The sequence below is a fragment of the Microtus pennsylvanicus genome, chromosome 7, assembly GCF_037038515.1.
Source record: "Microtus pennsylvanicus isolate mMicPen1 chromosome 7, mMicPen1.hap1, whole genome shotgun sequence".
Lineage (NCBI taxonomy): Eukaryota > Metazoa > Chordata > Mammalia > Rodentia > Cricetidae > Microtus > Microtus pennsylvanicus.
In genome coordinates, this window is record NC_134585.1 from 98,400,029 (window position 1) to 98,418,869 (window position 18,841).

Genomic DNA, 18,841 nt, shown 5'->3' on the forward strand with positions numbered 1-18,841 from the left:
AAATAATAAAATCTATCATCTTATTCCTCATGAATTTATGGCTTATGATGAAAAAAATCCAGATATAAAAAATAGCATGATACACATAACAAAGAAAATAAACTTTTGGAAGAAATTATAATCCAAGTGTTGAAATGCTAGTGTTTCAGAGAGCTCACAATTTGCCTGAACAAAACATGATTAGAGAAACCAAATCCTTCTCTTGGCTGCACTGAACCCCTAAAGCTATTTAGGAATTTGTTTCTTACAGACAATTAATCACATGCAGTTGTGCCAGATGAGAACTATTGATTGCCCTTTTCCAGGCTAGTGGCATTCAGACAGTAGACAGACAAATGCCCTAAGCAAGTAAAAGTATCTTTCTGCTAGGCATAGGATAGCTTTTAATTGTTCATTCCTAAAATGCACAGCATTGGCCATAAATCTCAAACATGCAGCATTCTCCTTTCTTTCTCTGCAATATCCAGACAGATAGTATTATGTCTCTTATTCACCTTTACACCAAGGTCCTTCATAAGCTCAATCTCAAAATTCACGACATCATATGGCAGCCGAAACTGAGGGATTTCAGAAGTACTGAAACAAATGAAGAAAAAAAAGATAAAGGAGAATTAGAGTGAATTTTATCATCATAGAAAAAAATAGTTCAATGTGTTCTTATTGATCAGCATTAAAAGGACAAATAAGTTTCTGTGAATATTTACATTGCTTATAACCAAGTAGAGAAACAGCAATATTTTCACTGCCACCGTAAGATGTCCCTTGTATTAAAACTATGTAGAAGGTAATATAAAATACAGCCAATATATATAATATAAAACAAACAATATAAAATTAGTCAAAAGCAATCTCTCACTTCAAATTATTTAGTCAATTTACTTAATAATATGCTCTTAAGATATTAAAATCTCAGAGTAAAAATCAATTCACAGTAAACATAGAGCCAAATTTTTTATATCTGTATTCAAACACACATAAATACTCTACAGAAAGACTGCACATTTTCAGGACATTTTATTGATTTTGCTAATGATCATTCAGACAGATGTGAGAAACCATCTCACTGAGGTTTTGATTTAGATTCTCAGATGATCCAATTTATATATATGATAGACTTTCACAAGTTTTCCTGTGAGACAGAACAAATTCGGTTTCCTTTCACTGATCATTGTATGTTATGGACACTAATTCCTTACTGAACATATGTGATAAATATTTCTCTGTCTTTCTAAGTTATTCCTTAAAATAGCTGATTGTCTTATCTGCTGGGCATATGATTGCAATTTGAACTTTGCTTCCTCTGTCTTTGCTTTTTGAGTCATATTCAAGAAACAATGACCAGGCCAATGCCATAAAATTTCACGGTTTCTGGGTTTATATTTGGATTCATAATCCTTTTATAATTTATTTTTTGAAGAACTAAAAATTTAGTTCATTCTTTGGCATGTGGCTACATAGTTTTCCCAGTACTTATTGAAAAGATAACCTTTTCTACATTATGGCAAATCTTGTAGCTTTCTTGTTGTTCTTTCTGAAGACTGCCTGCTATAACTTGTGAGTTTCTCTCTGAGTTGCAGAATTGTGAATTTTTCCCAAGTCCGTTTATCTGTTTTGAGTTATAGCAGCTTTGCATTTTGTTTTAAGTTGGATCAAGTTTATTTTTTTTAGGCTCAGGATATTCTGTTCTCTTTAGGTTCCTCTGGGGTTCAATATCAATTTTAGATTTTTTCTATTTTCTGAAGCCTATTACTTTTTATAGGGATGATATTGTATTTTTTCAGTAGCATGAATATTTTTATTATAGTCTTCCAATCCATGAATGAACAATATCTTCATTTTATCATGTGCTGCTCAGTTTCTTTCATCAATATTTTGGATTTTTTTTCTTGTAAACTTCATTCTACCGGAAAATTCTATTATTCTTATGTATTACGGTTGCTTTAATAATTGGACTATATTTATATACATATTTTAGATAATTTGTTGCTAATCAACAGCAATTTTTACTGAGTTTTATTTATCTTTTGACTGCAACTTACTGACTTTGTTAATTAGATCTCCCAATTATATTGAACAATAAGTCAAGAGAAAGAAATAAAACTGTTAGACTTGGGGTAGAGAAGTCTTAGTATCCCCTGTTCGCAGATAATGTGATTTTATACATAAAAGAACATAAAAGCCCAGCAACAACAATAAAATCTTGATTTCAGTTAATGACTATTTTCAGCAAAATGGCAGGGTATAAAATTAATGCACACAAATCAGTAGCTCTCTAGATAGCAATGACAAACACACTGAGAGTTCAGGTAAACAATTGTGTTCCCAACTGCCACAAAAAATAAAATACCTATGAATAAAACTAATCAAGAAAATGAAAGCCTCTTCAATAATAACTCTAAAACAATAAACAAAGAAACTAGCAAGACATTAGATAAAGAGAACTTCCATGAATGTAAGTTGGAAAATTAATCTTGTGAAAGTGGTCAAACTACCAAGTCCAAACCACCTTAAATACAATTCTAGTCTAAACTCCAGAAGCATTTGTCACAAACATAGAAGGGTCAATCTCAAAATGCATGTGGCAACAGACATGCACACACACAGGCACACACACATGCACACAAACATACAAACACACATAAAGAAATATGGCCAAAATAATCTTAAACAAAAATAATACTATTTATTTATGTTTTAATAATATTAAAAACAACATGTTACACAACGTGAGAATCCTTCAGTGGAATAGAGAATTCATATATAAGACCATGCAACTGCAAATGTCTGACTTTTTATAAAGATACAGAAAACACATGATTGAGAAAAAGAGGGAGTCCTCAAAAAAACAAAACAATAACAAAAAACAAACAAACAAACAAACAAAAAATGGTGCTGGGAAGCCTGGATTTTAACATGCGGAGAAATGGAATAGAACTTTTTTCTCACTTTGTGTGAAACACAACCCTAAATGGACTAAGGGCCTCAACATAAACTCTGATAATCTGAACCTGCTGGAGGAGAAATTAGGGAGTGTGCTCAATTTAGGCACAGGCAAAGACTTTCCCAATAAGAGTTTTAGCATGTGACATAAGACTAACATTGCACAAATGAGCTAACATGAAATTAAAGATCCCCACGATAACAACAAAAATATATATCAGCCTAGTGATAACATGCCACACTAAATGAAGAAAAGATTTTGAAAGCTATTTATCAGATAGATGATGGGTCCCTAAAATATACAAAGAGCATACACAACTGAAGATCAAGGAAACAAACAACTCAGTTTATCGTGACAGAATAAAAGTTCTCAAGACAAGAAATTCAGATGGCTGGCAAGCACTGAAAAAGTATTCAAAATCCTTAGTTATCAGGAAAATGAAGGTTAAAATTACTTTAAGATTCTTTCTCATTCTTACCAGAATGGCTGAGATCAAGAATAAAAATTAGAACATGTTGGCATTCATATGGGGAAAGCAAGACAATCATGCGCTATTGCAGGGATGTAAATGTATGCATTCACTGTGGAAATCAGTCTGGCAGCTTTGCAAAACCACTAGACATAAAACGAAGACTTGGTCCAAGTATATCACTCCTGAGCACATAACTAAAGGATATTATGTCCTATTACGTAGATATCTGTTCATTCATATATTCACTGAGGCTCAGTTTACAAGAGCTAAGAAATAAAATTTACAAGTGTGCCCATCAACTGATGAATAGATAGGGAAAATATGGCAAATAAACACACTGTAATATTGACTCAGAAGAAACTAGCGAAAGCATGTATAATGAGTGAGGTCACAGTGGCTCAGAAGGTCAAACATGGAAACTGGAAAAGTTGTTCCTACTGAGTCAGGAGAAAGAGGCTCAGGAAGACGAGCATTGCACATCCCTTCTCATACTTGGATCCTAGCTTCTAACCTTCTGTTTACCCTGTTTAACATGCAGTGTGTATAGAAGCCAGGACACAGGACATCAGCTTCTGGAGGGAGGGGGGCAGTAGAACAGATGCAACACTTAAATTGAGACTGTGACTCCTGGGTGTGGAAAGAGTCACATGGGGGTATAAGGCAAATGGGGAATAAGATGTGGGAGAAGGCTTAACTGTTATGAATGGTGCATGAAAAAGCTGAATGGAAACCCATGATTTCCAGCTTAGGAAAACCAGATGGATGGGGGGGGTATAATATGTTTCCAGTTTGAGTGGGGATAGTGGGCTAGGGAGGGAGTAATGGTCAAATGATTTTTTTTTCTTTTCTTTTCTTTTTTTTTCTTTTTTTTTTTTTTTTTTTTTGGTTTTTCAAGACAGGGCTTCTCTGTAGCTTTGAAGACTTTCCTGGAACTAGCTCTTGTAGAACAGGCTGACCTCGAATTCACAGAGATCCACCGGCTTCTGCCTCTGGAGTGCTGGGATTAAAGGCGTGCGCCACCACCGCCCTGCTCTCAAATGATCTTTGTAAATGCCATTGGATTCATTAATTCATTGTCCATCATTTTATCCACACTCAACAGGGATATTGTTGTCAGGTCTTAGTGTACTCTTGATATCAAGTTAAAATTTGCCTTCTGTAACGTTTTTCTACATTGATAATAAAAATGATTTTTACAATAGTTTTAACTGACAATAATTAGTATTGAGAAAACTTTGGTAGGAAATTCTTCAGGCTCTGGGTTTTTATTTTTTATAACAAATATTTATTAATGACTCTATTTCTGTACTATTTATTGGCCTATTTGTCTTTTCTGATTTCTTATGATTTCATTCTTTGTAAGCCATATATATCTAGGAATTCACTAACTTACTCTGGCTTATTCAATTTGTTGTTATATAATTCATTATTATAAATCTTTGATCCCCTGTCTGTGCTACCAGCTGCCACGTCTGCTTTTACCATCGGCAGTTTTGTTCTTGTAAGTCCTAGCTCCTTTCTTATTAGTCCAGTCAAAAGTTTCGTCATTTTTCCTTATTTTGTCAAGAAAACAACACTGTGCTTTGTTTTGTTGTTTTGGTTTTCCTAATCCCTAGTTCGTTTCCATTTTGATTTTGATTATATCTGTATTCATTTCTGTCCTTCTGCTAATTTTTAAATGAAAAATTTCTTTTATATTTTGTTTTTAATTTTCAATTCTGTGGACAGCAATGTTACATGGTTTATTAATATATATGCATAGATGTATTTGTATATAAACAAATTTTGAATATGAATGTTGAGTTTGTGCATGCAGATGTATAAAAACAGACAAATAAACTACCAAAGTGGTGAAGATCAGTCCTAACATTTCCTTCATGAATGCAAAGAGATATTTTCATAAGAATAGTGCTAACGTGGATTTTCCTGTAAGGAAACAAGCAATGGAGTCACATGTCATCAATGTGCTCTGTGCTCATTATCAACCAACAAAATGTATGTTTAACCTGCTGTGCATTTTCTGACTGTCATCAGTGGCTTATAAACCTAGTAAGAAGAAGACCTCTCCTAGATTATTTGGGAATCTTTTAGTGCTTGGTTGATTAGCACATCATAAGTATTCTAAGAAATAATCAAGAAAACAAGGAAATACAAAATATCAGTGACTATCAAGTTATAGCCATTTCTTGGCTATAGAAGTTATAGAGTAATCCCACGTAGAACACTGATACAATCTCATTTGGAAAGCAAAGAAATGTCTTTGGCAAGAAAAATAATGGAACCAAGAGAAGCACTTGGCAGCAACTACAGGACATGACACACAAGGGACATTGTATATGGACAAACAAGAGGACTATTAAAAAGAATTCATTCACCAGGCACAGCTTCCGGACACTAAAGAGTACACAGCTGATTTTCACATTTGGTGACGGATGGCAAACTCAGATGGAGGACTTAGATGAGCACAGCAAAGTTTAATAAAGAAAATAACCAGGGTGTGAATGCCAGATCTGATGCTCAGGAAACAAAGAAAATTCTTGGAAGATACAGAATTTTAATAAATGTACACATCTATTTGGAACAAGGGAAAAAATAACATAAACCCTGATGACTGTGGAAGGACATAAGAAGAGAAGAAACAAATTTGATATAAACAGTTATTTTTCAAGGTTGTTGAGTTTATGGAAACCTTTGAAATTTTTTCCTATTGTGTTCTTTTAATAATTTGAAGTTTCAAAAAATACATGTTGATGGTGAGCATAAGTCCTTCACTACCATCAGATGGGTGACAGAAATATAAAAAAAATTGCCTTCCTTCTATGCTAATGCTTCTTATGTATAATGGAATATAACAATAACAATTATTTTCAATTCTTTTTATAGCACACATTTCATGTTTTGGCAAAACATTGGTTCAGTTCATGATTGAATAAGTATTTATCCTTAGATTTGTTTTGTATTGTATTGCATGATATAAAATAGATTTTACTGCTATAAATATTTTACCTAGAAACAGTTACATTGTCAATCAACATAAAATAATACACACATGTAGATATGTAAGAAAACAGAAACATTTAAAAGAACTAAAACTAAGGGTAGTGTTTCCGTGACTATGCCTCCTAATAAAATATCATAATTATTATTTTAAATAAAATGCATACATACTCAATAATCTATTTTGTCATTAATTTTATATGTTCAAACATGGTCTCATTTGGGCTAGGTTGACCTTAAACTTGTTATTCTGTTAACCCTAATCTTGATCTCTTTATCTTCTTACATCTGCCTCCCAATTTTTAGGGTCATAAGAGTGCACCAACATGCCCAGACAACAGCTGTATGGCTGGGACAGACTGCTGGGGCACTGGCAATGGTACCAGGATTTATCCCTACTGCTTGTACTGGCTTTTTGGGAACCCATTCTCTTAGGATGGCTGCCTTGTGCAGCCTAGATATAGTAGGGAGGGCCTTGTACCTTCCCCAAAGCAATGTGTCTTACCCTCTCTGAGGAGTGAATGGGGTGTGGGAAAGGGTAGGTTCAGGGAATGGGAGGAGGGAAAGGAATGGGAGTCGGAATTGATATTTAAAATGGAAAAAGATAGTTTGTTTTCTTTTTGAATAAAATAAAATAAAAACTTTGTCACAAATTAACCTCTTTTACGAAAAAGTTTTTTTTAAGGCTTGCTTAAATAAAAGCATAATTACTGATAATTTAACATATCCACTTCAGAAGGAAAAGGAATCCATTGTGTTAAGTACAACAGGGATCAATCGCTATCTAAAGTTATTTCTTTAAAGAGTGGTTATACTAATTTTTAAGAGATAAAAGAATCTGCCTAAATATGAAGGAGCTAAGATACAGACTTCAATACAAAATTAATCTAACATCTTTTCAGATTAGAACTTTTAGATTGATACCTTGATCGATTGCGAGTCATCTGTAAGTGAGAAGGTAAGTTCACAGACACACTTTACATGGTCCTTCCCTGGGCTCTGCATTGCTCTTCCTAATCTAACAGTGATACAGAACACCTCTAATACTGATTATAGACAAAGGGTAGTTCCACACCGGCTGCTGTGCTTAGGGATCAGAAAGACACAAAGCAAAGGCTAGAAAATAAAATCTCTAAACAACAGGAAAAAAACATGTTTAGTCATGAGTTTCAAGACATTCTTTCTCACTAAAAATGTTCAGATACATAAAAAACAAACATTTAGTGTAATTTATATGAATTACTCCACATTTGAATGAAAACTAAATACAGAGATGCTAAGAACCATAATCATGTACTAAAATTGGCAACCCATAATAATTCGTAGACAAGGCTGCTTCCATTTTCGGCTTCTTGTGAAAATGCAATTAAGGGGCAAAAAAATTTTCCCTCATCTACCAGGGTACACAACAATTATGCTCGTACTTTTAAAATTAGCTCACATATTCATTGATGTGTATAATTGAAAAAAGAACATACAATGTTTATACATGTTGTTAGTACGTTATGCTTTTCCTAATTAATAAAGCTGGGGTGAGACGGCACTAAAAACAGTATCCAGCATCTCCACCACAAAATAAAATGTAGAGAAATATTTCCTAAAAATCTTATGAGAAACAATGAGAAATCCTCAATATTTATAACCAACAGAGAGAAATAATCATTTCTTGACCATCAGAATGATAAAAGCTTTTGATACTCTCTATTGTGTTAATCTATTATGTGAGACTTTTGTTTAGGGAGTCAACTAGTATTATTTAGTGTATCAAATAGTGTGAAAAAGTACCTGATTAATATTTACATATAATTCACATACCACTGTCTATAATAAGGAAACCAAATTTGGATTTTTTTCTATTATCTGGAGTTATCACAGTGCCATCCCTGGTAGATATGTTTCTATGATACAAAAGATTTTTAGGGATGAAACTTTTCCTGTGTTTTGATTCTATCATCATAAAGTTTTCTAAACTTCTCTAATTTCTGAAAAAAGAAAGAAAAATCCATATATAATCTTGCTTCAATGAAACTTCAAAGTTTCAAGTGAAAGACATCATCCGTATTTTAGTCTTTGTAAAAGAACTTGTAAGAAAACATCTGTGAGCCTGGAGTGTCTCCGTGACTACAAACCACCCACACCTGGGATCGATTTGCCTCATTATTTTTGACATTTGAACACACACACACACACACTCACAATGTACTCATTACCTTAAACCACCAGCATAGTCCTGTTTTTCAAATATGGTGATGTTGGAATAGCCTAACCGAGCTAAAAAGGAAGCACAGCTTATACTTGCAGGCCCAGCACCAAAAAGGGCAATTTTCGCCGAGTAGGCTTCCGGCATATGCTCTGGAGGAGGCAGTGATGGGCTTCTGATCTGGGGGATGTTCATTGCTTTGAACACCTATAGAGAAATCAATTGTGATGATTAAATTTTGAAATTAAAATTTACATCCTCAAACACATTTTTTAATGTTTCAACTCATAATTAGCACTTTAATTAGCAATGAGAATTGCATGGCCGACATAAATATGACCGAGTTGTAATTATTAAATAGCTGATGACGGACTGACTTCTCTCATCTCTGAAAGGCCTTCCGAGAATATGGGGAGAACTCTGGAAAGACATTCGGCTCAACTTTCCTGCTCCTACCTCTTGGTCATGCTAGATGATTCTCCCTTGAGCCCCCACAGTATAGTTTACACACATCTAACATAATTGCTTACAGTGTAGGTGTTCATGTGTTGATTTTCTATGTCAATCAGAGGAATGCTTTTTTTCTTGAGTTAGAAAACAGGTCATATTTCAGGAAGCAAATTGCTACAGAGCTACCAGTAGTCAGCAATAACCTGGTACATAGCAAACGCAGGATTCATTAATGTATTTCCTTTTTTTTTTTTTTTTTTTTTTTGTTTTTCGAGACAGGGTTTCTCTGTGGCTTTGGAGCCTGTCCTGGAACTAGCTCTTGTAGACCACGCTGGTCTCGAACTCACAGAGATCCGCCTGCCTCTGCCTCCCGAGTGCTGGGATTAAAGGCGTGTGCCACCACCGCCCGGCTAATGTATTTCTTTACATCACTTCTGATGATGACAGATTAGTTTTAGAAGCACGGGAGACTCACCAAAGCAAACAAGAAAGGCTCAGAGGTGCCAAGCTTTAGAGAGAAAGCAACAACTAAGAGTTAATAGTCTAGGGAGCAACCATTGTCTCCAAACTAAATGTGTTTGCCTGTCTTCCTAGAAGGAAGACCAAGAACTTTAAGAGGGCCCTGACTCAGGAAAAGCAACAACACAATCAGGACAATAAAAAAGGAGCAATAATATTCGGGAATTCAGGATCCCATTGATCCAGAGCAGAAAAAGCACAGTGTTAGCTTAACTCCTAAACGGCATGGGAAAGAATAAAAAGGATCCAAAGAGAACCTCTGCAATGCTGAGGGTGTCTTGCAGGGTAGCTAATCACCATGCATGCATGCAGATGAGTTATGAAAGCCTGTACTCTAAATAGTAAACCAAAGAGAGACGATTCCACCTGGGCCAACTCAGCTACATACTGAAATGCATATATAATCTGTCCTTACACCTTTATTTGTCAGCCACACAGTAGAATGACAAATTTTCATATGTAATGTCTTGCTTTTGATGAGTACAACTAGAATGCTTATAAAACATATGGAAAGTGGCTGGACAGTGGTGGCGCACGCCTTCAATCTCAGTAATCAGGAGGAAGAGGCAAGAGCTAGTTCCAGGACAGGCTCCAAAACCACAGAGAAACCTTGTCTCGAACAACCAAAAAAATAAATAAATAAATAAATAAATAAATAAATAAATAAATAAATAAATAAATAAAATAAAATAAAATACTTCAATAAATTAAGACAGAAAGAACATGGATTTAAAAGGAGAGGGCAGGGCAGTGGTGGTGGGGTTAGAGATAGACTTTATAAAAGTAGCTTGTACTCATGTATGAGATTATCACAACACAACCTATAAAATATACCTCAAAAATTAATATTACATAAAAATTTTTAAATATATGGGTGAAGGCAACTTAAAATTGGTTGTAGAAGGTAATGATGTCTGTCCTGTGGGATTTGTGTGATGTAACACAGTCAGAGAAATTAAATACTTTTCATAGTTCAGATCCAATGATTATACACATGCTTAATATAAATACTGCACTTAGTTCAGAGTATATTTTCTACCCCTGTAGTAGCCACTAAACCACAGCAAAAGAAAACGTAGTTAAGTAGTGATGAGGTTTGGTATTTCAAACAATTATTCTTCAAAGAAATAAAGGTGAGAAACAATAAAAATCAGTGCAGACGGGTAGGAGAGAAAAAAAGGGAATAAGAAACAAATTGTTATATAAAAAGTGTAACTAGCATGAATTATCACATTGAAGGGCTGAATACAATAAACAAAACACAGTTTAAACATGCAAGCTTGCAATGATCCACACAGTAAACGTAAGTGACTGCAAGGGATCTGCTAACTGTTGGAAGCTAGAAGAAAGCTGTAAGTATACCATTGTCAGACTTATCAGGTGCTAAATAAAGGTACATTAATGTTAAATATTATTTCATAGTAACAATTTTTGGTCATTCTGAATCTGTAGGCACTTACTAATAGTTTATAATATAGTAAATGAACTGTACAAATAGACAACATTAGTTTAGGGATGGAGCTTAATGGCAAAATACTCACCGTGTGTGTATGACACACACACACACACACACACAGAGAGAGAGAGAGAGAGAGAGAGAGAGAGAGAGAGAGAGAGAGAGAGAGAGAGAGAAGGAGGATATGTAATTTATAATGCATCTTCTCACCATTCTCTCCCCGAAATTTACTACTATGAGAAGTAGATGTGACATTGGAAAACATTCATGCCATAGGCGCATCATAATATTTAATAGATTGCCTAACAGGTTGTCTATGTTTAATACAAAAAATTACAGAAAATGAAAAGCTGTTTTCTTTCTTGAGAAAACCCAATCAATGATCAATATAAAGAAAATATTCTGGTGACTAAGGCATGCTACTTTTGTGTCCACCTGACCCCTTTATACCAGCCACTGAGACTAAATTCTGCCACTCAGACCTTTGTCAGTTGCGGGGTTGGTGAAGATCTCCCAGTCAGTGGGTTGCCTTTTTGTCTTAGCGACAGTGTCTTTTGCTTTACAGAAGCTTCTCAGTCTCAGAAGGTCCCATTTATTCAATGAGGTCCTTAATGTCTGTGCTGCTGGGGTTATACGTAGGAAGTGGTCTCCTGTGCCCATGTGTTGTAGAGTACTTCCCACTTTCTCTTCTATCAGGTTCAGTGTGTTCGGACTGATATTGAGGTCTTTAATCCATTAGGACTTGAGTTTTGTGCATGGTGATAGATATGGATCTATTTTCATTCTTCTACAGGTTGACATCCAGTTTTGCCAGAACAATTTGTTGAAAATGCTGTCTCTTTTTCCATTGTATACTTTTAGCTCCTTTATCGAAAATCAGGTGTTCATAGGTTTGTGTGTTAATGTCAGGGTCTTCTATTGGATTCCATTGGTCTACTTCTCTGAACATAGCGGACAATGAGGACTACTGAGAACTCAAGAACAATGGCAATGGGTTTTTGATCCTACTGCACGCACTGGCTTTGTGGGAGCCTAGGCAGTTTGGATGCTCAACTTACTAGACCTGGATGGAGGTGGGGGTTCCTTGGACTTCCCACAGGACAGGGAACCCTGATTGCTTTTCGGGCTGGGGGGGGGACTAATTGGGGGAGGGGGAGGAAAATGGGAGGCGGTGGCAGGGAAGAGACAGAAATCTTTAATAAATAAATAAATTAAAAAAAATTTCTGCCACTCAAAATATGAGTCATTTTAAGACTCTTCCACATAAAAAATAAAAGACCATTAGCAACAAAGACGAGAAAGCTCTCTTTCTTGGTATGAGCCAAATGGTCCTCATAGTGTTTTGCCATTTGAATTAAAATCCTTCAAACATTTTGCCGGTAATGCCTGTTTCCTTTCTTAAAACACAAAATTATTAAGGACAGACATAACTTTGATGTCATCTCTTCATCTCCTATACATAAGAGTATATTTTTAAGTTAAAACATTTGGTGATATATTTTGGTTGAGTGTCTATTTCAGGGTGGGACATGCATGTACCATGGAGCATCTCACGTGAAGGTCAGAGAACTTTTGGAATTTAGTAATCTGCTCAGTAGGACTTGGGGATCAAACTCAGGTCACCAGGCTTGACCACAACACTCTTACTGGCTGAGACATCTAACCAGTCACAGAAGAGTGTTTCTTTTTACTAACGAATTTTTCAAATGTTGCAAAGTTATTTCTTATTATTGGCAATAATTTATAACTTTGAAAATTACAAATGTACTTTCCACTGCTTTGGTGGACTGTCTAAACAGCACAGATTTTCTTTCTTCTTCCTGTCTTTGCATTTGGCTCTATCTTTCCATCATGCCGATCTCAGGGACGCAACCCAGGACAGCTTCATCCATAACAAGTATATGTCTCCTCAGCCATCTGCTGACTCTCTGAACGAGGTTTTGTTTTGTTTTGTTTTGTTTTGGACACATAATTTTCTGAGGATGTGTAGGTGCCTGAAAGTGCTTAAGTATGTGTGTGTTCAGAAGACTAGTAAGGGGAGAAGAGTAAAAAGATTCCCTGGAATTGGTGTTACTGAAGGTTGTAAGTTGTCATGTGGGTGCTGGGAACTGAACCCAAGTCCTCTGAAAGAGAAGACAGTGCTCAGAACCACTAAGCCATCTCTCAAGACATTTACCTATTGTTTGAGTCAATATTTATCTTTTAATTTTATCTCTTTCTAGGGAACATTAACAAGAAATTAAGTGTCTATGATTGATGATTTTATGGAGCATTAATAAAATGTAGTTTAAATTTATTATATTTTCTTAAGTTAACATTTTTATATAATTTCCATAAAAAACATTTAAAATACACATTGAAAATTGATGGTGGAGGGATATAGTTTATTTCATTTAGGGATTAAATAGATGCATATTTGTTTCACAGTCAGCTGAGTATTCTTAGCTTTATGAATTAATAATTACAAAATGTACTTTGCTATGTTAATATGTGGCCTTTATAAATTAACATTACATCTTAACAGACTTGAATAAAATATAAATTATTTTAAAATAATTGTTTATTAGTGACTTTGCTGACAGTAGAATAGTATATATGATTATTTAAGGAAGCATTTTGCCCAAAAGTTTATTATGTGAAGCTAATATGTGGCAAGCAAATACAGCAGGGTTTATGTGATATCTTTCTGTCTGCATTCATTTATAAGTGGAAAAAAAAACAGTTTAACTCTAAGACATTAAGTATGTCCCCCATAGTTTCTGGCTAATGGCATGCAAATAGAGTAGCAGTTTCTTAATAGTATTTAATATGTATAAATTTTAGCCCAAGGATATTTTATTTTAATATTTAAGAATAAAACTTTAAATATTCTTTTTAAAACTATAAAGTATAAACATTGAATCAAAATATGTTTTGGGGATTTTCGATTAGAATTTATCACAAGGCAGGAGGCTCAGCATGTCAGAAGGAAAACAAGAGTTTACTCCTCATAAGTGTATGAATTATGAATGAATATGTAAATGGTCAGTCCCTGATCTGTATAGCCTGAGTGTTCAGATGACACTCAACACATGTCCAGGCTCAGTGTATTTATTTACAAATAACATCCCTGACTCTACTGTCCTGCTTTGTTTCATTTTATTCTTTGTAAATTTATACTAAAGTAGCTTTTCTCACTTCAGCACAAATGGTGATATAAATAGTTTGGTTCTACAATCTGACTGCTTAAGTCAAATCTCTATTTGCACCATTCTCTTGGTACAGGGTAAAGATGAAGTCCTTTAAAATATTTCATTCTATCTTTTTAACTTCAAATGGAGCCAAGAGTATCACATAGTAGTACTATGAAGATTAAATGAATTACTCTAGTGCATAGGACACTCTCATAAAAAGATTGGTCACACCACAAATAACGGTCACATTCTGAGATAGAGAATATTTAAATTCCAATTGGCCAACATCGAACGGGCTACCCAGAGTAATTATTCCAAGTCAAATTCATTAAAAATATAGGTTTTGCATGAGTCTGTAAGAAACTACTAATTTCCTTTATATGGGAATGAATGAGTGTTGGTGTTGCTCGACATTCAGTCGGCAACAGGTAGTGTCAGATTCTGTATTGTGCCTTTTGATATTATATAATTTAAATGTGCCACTGCAGATAAGATGTTGGAATCTAGCTTGCAATGGCAGAAAGTAGAGATCGGAGGGTTCTAGAAGGAGAAGGTTATTGGCACCCTGCTGAGTTAGATTGGTCTTCCTTAAAAAAAAATAATAAAACAAGATAAAAGCACCTTCCACAGAGGGGGACACAAAGCAAAGACATCATCTAAGAAAAATAGGCTCCCATCAGAAACCAACCAAACACCTTGATCTAAAATTTTCCAGGACGTAACACTGGAAAGTCTGTTGTTTGCAGGCTGACAGCACTGAACAGACTGAGATGCCAGGTCAACAAATGTGCTGGTGTCGGGCTGATTCGCCTTCATTTCCCCAGTGTTATATGATGGGAGTATCATCTCCTCTCTCTTTGCCAGTAGTGTATCCCTCTTAAGGAGGTCTGTGACAAGGACTTTGGGCCAGTTTACATTCATATTGTGAGTTTTCAGCATTGACGGTATATTTTTGGATCAACAGCATTTTATCAAATGTGTCCACTGAATTGTAGTATGTCTTTACATTTTCAAGTTCTTGCCAAGCAAACATTTCCGATGGTGATGAAGTTCAGATTCTCATTTTTTTTTTCTCAGAGGGTACTTTTGATGCTATGTCAAAAAAGTCACTGGCAATAGCAGGGTTATCTGAATGTTCTACTTTGTAATAATCCCCAAATCATCAGAGCTTCCTATTTCACAGTTAAGCCCAAAATGAATGAGGAATTATGATTTGCAAAGGGCAATCCTATGTCCAGACACCTTTGTTTGACAACCATTTTTTAAATAAAAATTCTATCTTGTTTTATTCAAATGTAAAACTGTAACCACACTGCCATCCTACTAATTAAAAACCACCAAAAGGGAAAGTAACATGCATTATTCTTATTGTTTCTTTTAGATAAGCACTGATTTGAAACATCACCTCTTTGATAATTCTAGGAATTGTAATTTTTATTCTGTAGTGTAATGCTAAACAAAGTCTCTGGGGAGGATTGTGGAGTACAGATCTCCATTATAGCTTATTTTTCAACCATTTTGTTTTGCAATTTATAGGACTATTTAATTGTTAGGATTCCCCTTGGTCTACCGCTGCTATTGTTTGTTTAGTAAGATCAAATAAGATATCTGAGGATGAGTTACAGCTATGGAACACCCATGTGTATTTTCATTCTGTAGTCTTTCAGAATGAACAGACCAAAATGAGTTACCCTTAAATTAGAATTAGTAATTTAACACTGAGATAGTCTTTTCTTTTTCATTTATAGTGTGATATAATTTATAGAGTAGTATAAAATGACTAGAAAAGTATAATTTTTCTCCCCAATATAGAGGGAGTAAGTCCTATGAATTCTCGTCACCTGTCACTCTTCCCATTTTTAAATTAGGACACTCTATCTCCTGTTTGAAGTAATGTAATAGAGAAAATTTCCTAATGATCCTAAAAGCATTCTGAAGTGATTAACCAATGGTTCTTTCCAGATAGGTGAAAGGCCAGAAATCACAAAGTGTTTATGCCAAGAAATGTATTTGAAACTGCTCACCCAAAACAATATTGACTGAAAATTTGTCCATCTTTTTCACTCAAGTGGTGGCATTTTCCTTTGTGGCTTGCCATTTATGGAAGTAATCATTGTAGCCCAAGACGTTTTAAATTCATCCAAATAATGTGGAGTGCTAATTGTGGTAGTTCTTATTCTTGCAGTGAAATTAAAAATTCTGAATAAAATCACTCTCTTAATAACTTGTTGGGAAAACAGGGTCGTTATATTTTATTTCCACTTGAATTTAGAAAATCCTATTATGGTCCCTCTGACTTAGACACACACACAATATACATTGCAACTTCATGGAGAAGCTCTATGGCTAACAGAATGTACATGCCTTATAAACAGAATTGCTACAATGCAATCCATCTGGTTCAGAGTTTACAAATAGTACCTTTCGAACATGTAGGAATGTAAACCTACATAAATGAGAGGAAAATTTGTTACCTAAGACATATCCTAAAATAAAAGGTACATTTACCTTGAAAAATACTTCACTCCTCCCCTTATCAGCTCTACCACAAAATGAGTAAAAATTCTATCAGCCATTTATTATGAAAATCTAAGGAATCACTGATGTAACTTCATAGATCGATGGGTTTTTTTATAATATACTCTGATCATTTTGTTTATGGAGACTTCAACTCATAGCCACAATTCTTAATTGAGAGTTAATGCTTTTATGACTACAGTTCAATATTAGATTGAGACATGATGCTGGACATTTTAACTGCATGGTTCAATTTGACCCTTTACAATTTAAAAACAGAAGTATTGATGCTTCAGAGATAAGCAATTTTACTCCCACACAAACAAAATATGAGATGTAGGTTCATGACAACCAATGTTCTATGCATTAAGGTTTGTTTATGGTTTGAGAGTCCTCAAAATTTTTTTGTAAAAGTATTTATTTTATTTTTCATAGTGTACATGGAGAGAAAAGGTAGGTATGTTCATGAATGAATGTGGATACCCATGGATTTCAGGTCACCTGGACTTGGAGTTACCAATGATTTATATGCTGGAAAATGAACTCAGAAACTCTGCAAAAGCAATGCGTGCTCTAAACCGCTGTGCCATCTCTCCAGCCTCCATATTTCTGACTTTGTTGATCTGGATGAATCCCTTTTGGAGCCTAGCTAAAATTTCATTTCATCAAATATACTTCCTCTCTATGCTAGAGCATTGTCACATTTATTCCAACAGTACTCCATCCTTCTCTATCATTACTTGATTGCACTTGTCATCTTTACTTTATTTCTATTTTGTACATCATGATATTCTTAGAATCCACACATGGATTCTTGGACATAAGTTACTAGAGTTTGACTTAAGATGCCAGAACCCATGCAGTGAGTGTTACTGTTTGTCAGGAACAAGATGACAAGATGATAAAAACAAAAAACTGAGTGCAATAAGATGATGGGCTGTAAAGATGTTTCTCTATTCTATTTATATTTTAGGATTATTTTGAATGTATAATTTTTGTGAAAAATAATAATGGTTAATGACATGGTCAATGTTCTTTATAACCAAGAATAAGATTAAAAAGCCAGTAATTGGAAGGTGTCTATATAGAAATGGACTTGTAAATGATATAGCAGAGAATTCTGCATTGAGCTATTTTCAAAGACTTATTGTTTGTGGATCTTCATAATATCTGATTGTATGTTCTGGTTTCTTATTTTGTATAGTTTTATATTATTCCTCATACCTGGCATTTTTTCTTTTTCAATATGCACAAGATAAAGAGTATTTATCTACTCTATCTATCAATCTATATCCTTTCTGTTCAAGACACTTATCATTAGCATAAAATTTTCCTGTAAAAATGGGGTGTCAGTGTCAACTCAAGTTGACTTCAAACTCATGTTCTTTCTGTATCTGTTTCATCAGCACTGAGTAACAGATAGGTATCACATTATATGACTAGACTTCTGAAATCAAATTAAAATTTTTATTCAAATTATCCTTATTAACTTTGCATAAGGCTATCCTGTTATGTTTATATACATTTATGAGTGGTATATCTTTAATAAAATTGTTTTATCTTTGCCTTTTATCAGTAATTTTATATATTAGATTAATCTGTACATCAATGCTAATTTTAGCACATCAAAATGAGCTATTCACGATATTATGGTCAACCTTTAAATTCATCACTGTTTTGCTGGTTCTTTGTCTTTCATTCAATTTATTTCTATCACTTTAAAAAAGATCCTTAGTAGTCTTTCACAATGATGAATGTCAAATACCTTCAAAATGCTGTGCTGGACAAATACTCTTCTCATGGCACTGCAGAAGTGAACTCCTGGGCTGACAAGTGCATGCCCAACACTCAGGCTATATGGGCATTTGTGCTTCTTTAGCCAGTTTTATTAGTAGCCAGTTTTATGTCCTAGCTAAACATTATCCTAAGTTCTTGTTTTTAGAACTTATTCAATTTGTTGATCTTTTAAAATGGAGAATTGCTTTGTTTCCCATGCTAGGCTCAAACTCAGAAGAATCCTCCAAAGTGCTGGGATTACAAACAAGTGCCTACATGCCTGGTCAATTCTTAAAACTTTCTAACAGGGGTAAGTGAGTCCAGTTTTCTACCATGTCTG

General features: G+C 34.6%; 1 protein-coding gene across 1 annotated transcript in view; it reads right to left on the bottom strand.

Moving 5' to 3' along the window:
- The window catches only part of Dpyd (dihydropyrimidine dehydrogenase), a 745,624-nt gene that overhangs the window by 533,074 nt on the left and 193,709 nt on the right, over nucleotides 1-18,841 (bottom strand). The window contains exons 6-7 of the mRNA XM_075981504.1: nucleotides 8,621-8,817; nucleotides 495-576 (exon numbers count right to left, since the gene is read on the bottom strand). Of these exons, the coding sequence (XP_075837619.1) occupies nucleotides 495-576; nucleotides 8,621-8,817 (279 nt within the window). The remainder of the gene's footprint in view (nucleotides 1-494; nucleotides 577-8,620; nucleotides 8,818-18,841) is intronic.